General features: G+C 36.7%; 1 protein-coding gene across 5 annotated transcripts; it reads left to right on the top strand.

Moving 5' to 3' along the window:
- plekhb1 (pleckstrin homology domain containing B1) lies at nt 1-9679 on the top strand. 5 transcript variants are annotated; one of them, XR_007427397.1, is made up of 7 exons: nt 1-295; nt 3413-3565; nt 4489-4591; nt 4756-4795; nt 5754-5841; nt 6904-8691; nt 8779-9679. XR_007427397.1 is itself a non-coding variant. In XM_007244777.4 (6 exons), the coding sequence occupies exons 1-6, from the start codon at nt 259-261 to the stop codon at nt 7038-7040; spliced, it is 558 nt and encodes a 185-aa protein (XP_007244839.1). In that variant the 5' UTR covers nt 1-258; the 3' UTR covers nt 7041-9679. The 5 variants fall into 5 exon arrangements, 1 of the variants encoding a protein (XP_007244839.1); XR_007427400.1 differs by having other exon boundaries at nt 6904-8862; nt 9117-9679; XR_007427398.1 differs by having other exon boundaries at nt 6904-8862; nt 8953-9679.
- The last annotated feature ends 1636 nt before the right edge of the window (nt 9680-11315 follow it).

Below are 11315 nucleotides of genomic sequence, written 5' to 3'. Positions count from 1 at the left end.
TACCCTGTTCAGAGGATTAGGGCAAGCATACACACACAGTAAACACACACACACACACACTTATAAACACATACACACACTTCTACATACACATTCAGGTGGCTCCCTAAAAGATTTAACAGTGTTTTCTAATAGGAACTGTCGTAAAACTATAGAAAATTTACTGAAGACCACCCTGAACTGCGGATCACTTGGGAATATCTCGGAATATCTGAAAATACTTGGGATTTGGTGGATACACAAGGCCGAACTGGACCCATGGCTCTGCTGAGATCAGGCTGGCTCTGGCGGCAGTGTGAGTAGACAGACATGCTGTGATATATTAGTGGTATAAATAAAATATATTGTATATCTAAATAAAAATATTGTTATTTAGAGCATTTATTTGCAGAAAATGAGATGGCTGCAGAGCTTTCAGATCTTAAATAATGCAAAGAAAACAAGTTCATATTCATAAAGGTTTAAGGTTCTGAAATTAATATTTGGTGGAATAAACCTGTTTTTTAATCACAACTCTGCATCTTTTTTATTATTAAAAAAACATATTTCAGCCATTTCTCATTTTTCCAGAGCTGTATATATACAGTAAACAATCATTATCATTAGTAATGCCCCCTCCACCATGCTCTCCTCCACCAGTCCTACAAACTGCTTTTAAATAACTTTATGCTAAAATGTTAAAATTATAGTTGCCTGCCGTTTACGAAATAAACGGTATAAAAGATTTATGATCAGTCGTGTTTACTTATTATTTATCTATTTATTTAACACATAAATCACTTTTTAATGCTTGAGAGGAAAAATACCATGGCTTCATAGCACAAATACAAGCAAAAGAGAAATTAAGATGCTAAACTAAAACTTTTTTTAAACTATATAATAATAATAAAAAAAATATCAGCACTAGCTGATCATACTAGCATTTAGAATCTACGTAAGGGTTCATAATCAGTTCCAGTTGAAGTGGGTGGACTTCCAGTTGAGTGATCCTAAAGGAGTTTTATGGTTCCAAGCAGTGTAATATATTGTATAGTTGTTGTTCCAGTAAAACACAGCAGGTAGACGGTGATAAGACGGAGATAAAGAAGCTATAATTAGAGAATGACTAAACAGACGGGCTGGATCTGTAACAGTAGGCAGAGGCTTTACTGTAACAAAAAAGATGTTACAGATTAGTTAAAGAGTAATGTTTACTTTTACATTGGCTTTCATTTAAATGTTGTAGACCAATCAGGGGTATCTGTACCATTTCTTTATGACCTGATGTAGCAGTGAAACATTTCTGTGACACACTGTGTAAATTTGAGAAAAAACAAAAAGTAAAATTTGTTTGTCTGTATCTGTTCTTCATATTATATGCAAACAATTCCAACCTGGCCAATGGTTTAATGATCAATGGGCCAACAGAAATGCTCCATAATCTTTTTTTTTTTCGTTGTTGACATATAAGGGTTTGCATAACAGTGGTGAAATGAACATTAAGAGAATACGCAGAGGAGTGTAGTAGAAAATAATATGCTTAAACAATGTTTTAATACACTCTAAAAAACAGAGGTACGATAGGAGTACTTTTTTGTACTCAAAGGTACAATATTGGTCTTTACAGGGTCAGATTTGTTCACTCTGAAGTACAAAGACATTTCTAACAGCAATAAGTACAAATTTGTATAATAATCTTACCAATGGCTGCATCAACACATGAAATGTATCATTTATTATAGATTAAGAATGCCTGTTTGAGTTGTTTGCATTTTTTACTTTTTTGAGAGTAACTGAATAAGTTATGTAACTGAGAATAAGCTATATGACCGTTCAAATCATTCAAAGCTCATATTAATATCACTCCTCTGAGTAAGTTAGATAATGTATGCACAAATTGCTCAGAATCAAACTACACAACCTTAAACTAGTGGGGTTTGGCTTACTTACTACACTTTATATCAATCAATAATTGTTGATTGATGAAATTTTAATGGTATAATTATTTATTCATTGTAGCATCCCAACATTTGCTGCTATCCCTGTTATCTAAAGGGGATATAAAGCCTCAGCATTGAGCTGTGCATCAGTGGAACTGTGTTCTCTGTAATGATGGAGGTCCAGAACTATGTTCTTACCCCTTGTCAGGCTGTTACAACAGTAAATTGGACACCATGGCTTTTTATATCCTTGATTATAGAACATTAATTAAATGTTCCAATTGAATGTTGAATACAATGTTTTGAATTTTAAAGAATAGTATATATTGGCATTTTTACTTCTGTATCAGAAATATATCACTCATTTTTCACACAGAACATACTTAAATTAGACATTAAATTAGTGGGTTCCCTGATAAACTGCATGCATTTTTATCAGCACATGTTACCCGAACAGGAGAAGGAAACATCTTTAAAAACACAGCTTTATATATGAAATATTAATACTGAGTTAATAATGCAGACGTTTTTGAAAACTGGCCCTCCTGAGGTCTCCCATTTTTCTGGGCTCCATGTTCATGTTTTCCTTTTCAAACTTTCATTCTACTGAATCTACAGCCTCGATTAACAGAACTAATTTACACTATAACTGGATCAACAAAAAGCAGATGATCATGTCTCTCCAAACCATCACTGATTGGTGGAAACTTCACATTAGACCTCGAGCAGTTTGGACTGTGTGTCTCTCCACTCTTCCTCCAGACTCTGCTCCCTTGATTTACAAATGAAATGTAAAATTTACTGATGCTCAGTGATGGTTTGGAGAGACATGTCATCTGCTGGTGTTGATCCACTGTGTTATATCAAGTCTAAAGTCCCTTCTGCTGACAACTTTTATGGAGATGCGGATTTCATTTTCCAGCAGGACTTGGCACACTGCCCACACTGCCAAAAGTACCAATTTGTGTTATATATTATTCTAATTTTCTGAGACACTGATTTTTGTGTTTTCATTGGCTGTAAGCCATAATCATTAACAATAAAAGAAATAAAGACTTACAACAGACCACTCTGTGTTTAATACATTTATATAATATATGAGTTTCACATTTTGAACTGAATTACTGAAATAAAGTAACTTTTCAATGATATTTACATTTTTTGAGATGCACTATAGTATATCAATCTATATATCTGTGCTGGTTATGGGCAAACCAATAAAGCATTAAATCTCTTAATGCTACTTTTATGTATACTTACTTGTGTAACATAATTAAACAGTATGTCGCTCTGCATGAGAGCATCTGCCAGAGGTTATTAATGTAAATGTTAGCAAGCAGAAAGTTTTCATTGATTCTCTCTCTCTCAGGAAACACTCAGACCACTCACATAAATTATCAGCACCAACCCTCTAAACCCAGGATTAAAGACACACTGCTGTTACTCACCACTACTCTAAAAACACTGAACTGTAATCGATACTCCCCTCGCAGCCTCGTACCTGAAGCGCTGGAAGCTGAACTTCTGTGACCTGTGGATCGACGGCAGCCTGGTGTTCTATAAGACAGACTCCAGGAGGGAGTATGAGACCAGGGTTAGTCTGAAGAGCACCTGTGTGGATGTAAAGTGTGGCCTGGAGTGTGCAGGTGAGTATCATTATCATTATTATTATCATATGTACGCAGATTTGTTTATTTTTATTACTATTAATATGGGTGGCATTTCTCTAGAAAATTTTGGGATCATCACTGCAAACTGTAGTTTATTTATTTATATGACTTTGCCTAATCCACCTTTTTCTGTGTGATGACAAGTAGGGGACATGTTTCGAACCGTTGATATACAATACCAGTCAAAAGTTTAAGAACACCTCTGTTGTCCAGTAGTCCAGTAGCAATGCTGTATGGCCCAGACAAGCTTCTTTTTTATTTTCTCATCTTATCAATGACTTCATTACTGCACTTCACCTGTCAGACATCTTATTCTTCTCTTCACTGCTGAAACTGAGACTTAAGCCCTATCTGAACAGGATTAGATTTTAGGGGAACGTCTGTGAAAAATATTTAACGCTTCTGCTCAGTGATAAAACTCCTGCATCCGGACTGCAATTGAAAAACAGGAGGACCAGTGAGTTTTTTTGGCTTACTTGGTCACGTGACAGCGTTCAGTAGCTCCTCCATTTCCACTCGCTATTGTGTTTATGTGGATATCCGTGGAAACGGATACGGCAAAATGTATTTAGCATATGGTGCGTGGCAGTGGACAAATAGCTATTTTATTGAACGCAAGGAGAAATGTGAGTCCAGACAGGACTAAAATTACTGGAGGACCACGGAGTTCAGCTAAAAACAGTAGATTATTCAGCCTGTAATTTTTATCAGAGGACATCTGATAAAAACACATACATGATCATTGCAGGCGGGAATAAAATCACAGAGAAGCCCCCATAAAAGAGAAAATTACCCCAGGACCCCATGAGATGCTAATTCCATCCAGATACGGCTTTAGTTTAATGTTAAGCTGAGCTAAAGGGGACTGCTAAACGTGTATCTCTATTGGTTTGAAACAGGCGTGACTCCACCTGAGAGCCACCCTAGAGAAAACCTGCTGGTGGTCCACCTAAAGGACGGCTCCTCCGTGTTCCTGTGCTCCAACAGTGAGGACGAGGCCCTGTGAGTTTACCTCTAATCTACACCTCCACCATGATCTACTCCATTTTTATTCACCTGTATATCACAATACCTGACAAAATATCAATATTGTGATATATTATATAGTTTGTTATACATTATCCTCTTGAGTCACTATGGTTTCTGTGCTCTGTGTTGCTTTGCAGGGCTTGGAAGCTCACAATCATGGAAGCAAGAAGGAATCCTGTAAGTTTCTGAAGCTTCAGTGACATTTTAGAGCTCCTTATTCAATAAACCTACCTTGCATCTACACAAACACCTGTCTTTTTTTTAGAAAATTCATTTCCAGTAAGTTCATGTAAAATGGTTTTATATTCGTATTTTATTCAGTCTGAAGTAGCTATTGCTGTGGCCACTGATTATAGAGTAGCTAGCCATGCTAACACAACATCCGAATAGGCTATTTAAACTTATTTAGAGCAATTTAGGTTACAGCTAACTAGCTCTCAAACGCTTTTCTGTTTTCTGTGTTCCAAAGAAGGACTTGTTTGGTGTGTTTTTAAGTCTGGTAACCTAAGAGCCTCACACACACACACACACACACACACACAAGATGTCTTCAATTCACCAAATAGTGCTGGTGTGAAAATGCCCTTAAATTTAGCTCTTTCAATCAGCCCCTTCTGACACCAACAATCATGCCACTCTCAAAAACACTCTCACATTTTCTTCTCGTTCTGATTCAAATATTACCTCACACTGTTGGATTGTATCAGTGTGATTTTATGCATTACACTGCTTCCACATGATTGGCACATTGATACACTGATTAGATCATAACTGCATGAATTGGCTGAACAAGTGTTTCTAATAAAAAGCTCCTAATAAAATGAATGTAGACTGACTGGCAATTCTCAGAGTTTAAAAAGATGCCCAATTCTGTCCTGGAGAGTCAAATTCCAGCACAGTCTGATGACATACTAAACTAAACTGGACTAAGGCCTTCTTCCATGACCAGAGCTGGACACCCTTGGCACAGAAGAATGCCAAGCTCAAATATAGTAACAGAACATTCCTCAGGTTAATGAGTCGGTGGCACGGCGAGTCAGAGAAGCACTGAGCTCTTCGTGGAAATACACACTACAGCTAAATGCCAACACTGAGCTAAATGCTGAATGTTATAACCCCTCCCTCTGTCCACCAGGTCTATGTATATGATCCCTGCGACGACTCCTACCAGTCTGTTCCTGTTGGCGCCCACAATGCAGTTTACGTCACGCCGGGCAGCGGAGGTAATAACGCGCCTTAGATGTAGTCAATCTTCACACTGTCAAGCTCCAACTCACCCCAAATCACCATCTCAGTTGGGTGATCACTGCACTGATTTTGTACTTGATAATAAAACACAGTGGATCAACACCAGCAGATGACATGTCTCTCCAAACCATCACTGATAGTAGAAACTTCACACTAGACCTCAAGCAGTTTGGACTGTGTGTCTCTCCACTCTTCCTCCAGACTCTGCTCTCTTGGTTCCCAAATGAAATGTAAAATTTACTGATGGTCAGTGATGGTTTGGAAAGACATGTCATCTGCTGGTGTGTTCCTGGAAAATTTCACAGCTCTTCATGCTTCCCTCTGCTGATAACTTTAATGGAGATGCGGATTTCATTTTCCAGCAGGACTTGGCACACTGCCCACACTGCCAAAAGTTTCAATTGGTCTTAAACTCCCAAGACCTAAACTCTTGCATGGCATACATTTTTTATTTCTCTTTGCTATTTGGGCTAGTTGGCATCAGATTAGTGCAGAAATAAAGATTTATCTTTTTACATGATGTAGTTTCTGAAAAAAAATTATGTCCACATATGAGGCCTTCAGTTTTATATTTCGATAGAACACAATGAAGACACAATTAGTATTGGTTTGCAAAAAATTATTTTGTGCCTGAGAAAAATTGAAACTGTCATGTGTTCAACGTATGTCTTCTGCCACCACTAGGTGACAGTATAATGGCCTCATAAGAGGACCCCAGGCCCTTGTAGAGCAAAATTTTGTGTTTTGGTCTGGACAACCCAAAATGTGATGTCCACATATGTGGATGCCAAGTCCTACGAAAATTAAATAATATTCTAATTTTTAAGATACTGACTTTTGAGTTGAGTTGTCATTAGCTGTAAGTCATATCATCATCAATAATAAAATAACAATATATTTAATAACTCAACACAGATTGAGGAAAATGTGTAATGAGTTTACAGTTACAGTACTAACATTGCTTATTAACAAAATGGTCGAACAGTACAAAAAAACTTGTACATTTGGTGTAAACTTTCTCTTCTGCATGTTTGCAGGTATGCACCACGTGTACGTGCACAGAGAGCGGTATGACGAGGGAATTGGAGAGTCGATAGCGCTGGGGCTGCTGGCAGGCATGGCTGCGGGGGCTGCGCTGCGCTCTTTCATGTGGATGCCTTTCTGGTTCTGCTGACAAACTCACCGGCATGAAGGCAGCCACTGTGCTCTCTGGATCTCCAGCTAAAGCCAGATCCTGAGAGGCTGCACTAGACTAAACCTGGGCTCATCCTGATCACGCTTCCTTAGACCTCAGTCATCCTTTATCTCAGACCCATAAACATCATGTAAGAGCAGTGTGAACTTGTGTGAATGGGAGAGGAGTGATGAAGAACACAAAAACATGGCGTCCAATACTTTCATAGGTTATATTATATTGTATACAGTGTACTGCTTTGACTCTGGAACACAATAAATTGACCGTGGATCTTTATTTATAAATCTGAGGATGATTATGTTATCTGGGAGCATAGGATCACTTTGTAGTTCTAGAATTACTGACTATAGTCCTGTTTCTAATTCTAACTCAGAATTATAAATCGCTAAATACTTTTTTTATCCTTCTTTCATCCTGTTCTTCAACACTCAGGACCACCACAGGCCCAAAAAGTTCAGCAACCAAGCTGCTGGTTACCTATTTAAATTTAGAGCATCATATGTCTTCAGAACAGGGTCAGGTGATGCAGCAATTATTATTATATTATTATTAGCAATTATTATTGTCCAATTCTGAAATTCTTTTATTAGGTTGGTACCACTTTAAAATAAGACTACCTTTATAAAGGGTTTATAAATGGTTTACAATTAGTTTATTAATGGTTACTAATTAGGTTGTAAATGCCTTAAAAATCATTAATAATCAGTTATAACACATACGTAGAAAGGGCAACAACGACCTGTTGTTTGTTATATAGTGAACCCACAGCCATCTATATTGTTGCCCTTTCTACGTATGTGTTATAACTGATTATTAATTATTTTTAAGGCGTTTACAACCTGATTAGTAACCATTAATAAACTAATTATAAACCCTTTATAAAGGTAGTCTTATTTTAAAGTGGTACTATTAGGTTTTATTTACTTTTTCAGTTCCACCTTAAATGCTGCAGCTTCTTCCTTCTTATTGCACTATTTAAGGTGGACTGGGAAAGTTAGCTAGCTACTGAGAAGGACTACTAGTGATTTCTATTGCAAATTATAAAGAAAATAGCCATAAAACTGTTAAATTACTCATTAATGCATATCATTAATGCTAACATATTGGTTATATTTTTTGTGAGATGGTTAAAAACTCTAGCAGCACTGCTGTATCTGACCCACTAACACCTCATACACCACCACCATGCTAATCAGTGCTAATCACTGCAGTGCTGAGAGTAATAATGACCCACCAACCAAATAATAATAATAATAATAATAATAATGTAACCTGTAATGGGGTTATGGTGAGTGAAGCTGGCAGTGTACTCTTGAGGCTCTCCAGTAGAGGGAGGTAGTGCACTACAAATGTCTTAAGGCTTGCAGGCTTTGGTTTAAGTCTCGTGAGACTTTGTTTAACTCTCGTTTGGTTAGAAGCGTGCAGCCGCCATTTTTAAAAAGCTCGTGGGATCTTGCCCAGCGATCTTTTTGGCTCACTGCCAGGGATATGTGCAGGTAGCACGGAGGGCTGAAACTTCAGAGCAGCGTTTTTGGTACTTCATTCGGTTGGTTTGGAGTGTGGTAGGGCTGGAGAAGTCAGCCGTTGTGCACCAGTGAATCCGGTACACATTGTGGGAGTCCAGATACAGGTATTTAATAATTGTTTTAACCTGTTTTGTGAAGTTAAGCTAGTATGCCTTTGTGGCTAGTTTTAAAAATATGCACTTGTTTTACAGTGTGGAATAAGAGCCTATGTTGTAGTGAACTGCAGCCCTGTGTATGCCGGTGAGCCAGTGTGCATTGTGGAAGTCCAGATACAGGTATCTGATGTTTCTGTTTATTATTTTGTGAGCTGCAGGTAAAATTAAATCATACAGCATGCTTATTTGGCTGTTTTTTTTGTTTTAAAGCAGTAACATCCAGTAGTGGACAGCAGTAACAAGGGAAGTGGAGCCCTTCCAAGGCAGATATATAGAATGTTTAGAATATAGGTAGGTTCATGTTTTAAATTAGTTTTAATGAAAGAAAAGTTTTAGAGCTGTAAAGTGCTAATGGTGTGCTTTCTCCTCTTTAGGAGTATCCCTGGCCAGTGAAAATTAATTATTGTTCTTTCCTTCCCCTTGAAACTTTTAATAGTAAAATATATTAAAGATTGGGTTTTAAAGGTAGTAAACGTTAATTGACTTGAGTGCCAATTCTGTTTTAAATTAAAATTGCATCACATTCAATTGAACCCGTTGGACAGTGTGGGGCCTGGTGGGAGGTGGTATTATTATAATCTCGTGTTAACTAAGCTGAGGTACAAGTCGTGAGGGTTCTCTTTTGGGGTGGAGTGTGTTTTTTTAAGTTAATTTTGAATTTGTTTGATTTTGAGTTTGTTGTGTTGTCTATTCTATTTATATTATTTTTTTGAAGTATTTGGTTATAATTGAGCCCTTAAAACTCTTGTAAACTCTCGTTTATTTTCTTTTGGGGTATTATACTACCAGTTTTCCCACGTTCAAGCTACCAGGCAATTAATTCCTTTATTAACACTGCCAATTGTGGATTTTGGGTCAATTCTTGTGAGCAAACGAGTTGTTGTTTTTTTTTATTTTTATTTTAGATTTTCTAATAAAGACACATTGTGAAACGTCATCATCTCTCTCTTATTTCACCTTGGGTAATCCACCACTATTTATCCAAACCTGAGTGGGGACCGAGTCAGTTGGTACTATCTACTACCCCTAGGCAGTAGTGTTGTTTGTTTAATTGCTTTGGGAATTATTAGAGGGTGTTATTATTTGGGCCTAGTGGTTTGGGGGGCTTACAATAATAATAATAATAATAATAATAATAATAATAATAATAATAATAATAGTAATAATAATAGCTGCTCTATGGTGGTATTCTCTACTCTGGGGTCCTGAACATTGAAGAAAAGGGTGAAAGAAAAAGAATAATAATAACTACATGCTCAGTGGAGCTTACAAAATGTGCAATGTGTGTAGAAACAAGGAGGTGGTCATAATGTCATGCTTGATCAGTGTATATATTGCAAATATATATGTGTAATTTCATCACCATTACTCTAAAAAGAGAAATCAGATAAATTATGTAAAAGTGCTTTAATTTATGCCTGAGGTTTGTGGCTTTTCACATGACCAGTGATTGCAATATAGATGCACTCAGTGTAGGATCAGCCTGAAATATTGTATACAAGCTAAAACCTAAGCAAAACAATGTAGAGTAATGTAATAGCAAACCCCATCGCTAGAGGGCAGCAGAGGACATTCTGCAAAAAATGCAAAATAAAGCTTAAAGCGTATTTACTGAGGTCATATCTGCGCTTCTGTTTTGTTATTTGATAAGACATGCATGATAATATTTAATATTACTATAAATGCAGTACACTGGTGTTATTATACAGTACCATTCCAGTACCAAACCATTTTTTTTAATATTTAAAATTCTCTACATTGTAAATTCATTCTAAAGTCTTCCAAACTATAAAGAATAATATATGGAATTACTTAGTAAACAGAAAAAAGTGTTATACCAACCAGAATATGTTTTATATTTTATATTCTTTAAAGTAGCACCTCTAGTTTTGCACATCTTGGCTGGATTTTCTCCACCTGGAATTCAGGCTTTCAGTTAACAGCTGTGCTGAACTCCTCAAGAGTTAATTACTTGAAATCCGTGCTTTTCCTCTTAATATGATTGAGAGCATCAGTTGTGAAGTGATAGAGTTGGTATACAGTGAATAACAGTGTCCTAATCCATACTATAAAAAGAACTACTCAACTAAGTAAAAAACATCCTTCAAGACCTTTGAAACTATCCTCAAGTGCAGTCGCAACAACGTAAAGATCAAAAAATGTTATGATGAAACTGGCACTCATCAGGACCTTCTCATGAAAGGAAGAACAAGAGTTCCCTATGCTGTACAGGATAAGTTTATCAAAGTCACCAGTCTCAGAAAACGCAAGTCAACAGCTCCTCAGATAAGAGCACCTAAATGCTTCTTTACAGAGTATTTTGGTTTGTTTAACACTTTTAAGTTACTACATGATTCCTTATGTGTTCCTTCGTAGTCTGAATCACTTCACTATTCATTTACAATGTACAGAAAACAATGAAAACCATGAATGAGAAGGTGAGACCAAACTTTTGACTGATACTTTATATATAGATTATATAGACATAAAATAATATGTGAGTTTACTTAATAGTACAGCAACCATTTCCAGAGTCATTTGACCTTAAAGTGTCAAAGCAAACTGCATTACGT

The sequence above is a fragment of the Astyanax mexicanus genome, chromosome 20 (genome assembly GCF_023375975.1).
Source record: "Astyanax mexicanus isolate ESR-SI-001 chromosome 20, AstMex3_surface, whole genome shotgun sequence".
Taxonomy (NCBI): domain Eukaryota; kingdom Metazoa; phylum Chordata; class Actinopteri; order Characiformes; family Acestrorhamphidae; genus Astyanax; species Astyanax mexicanus.
Note: the sequence above shows the minus strand (reverse complement) of the source record. Positions and strands in the feature narration are given on the sequence as shown.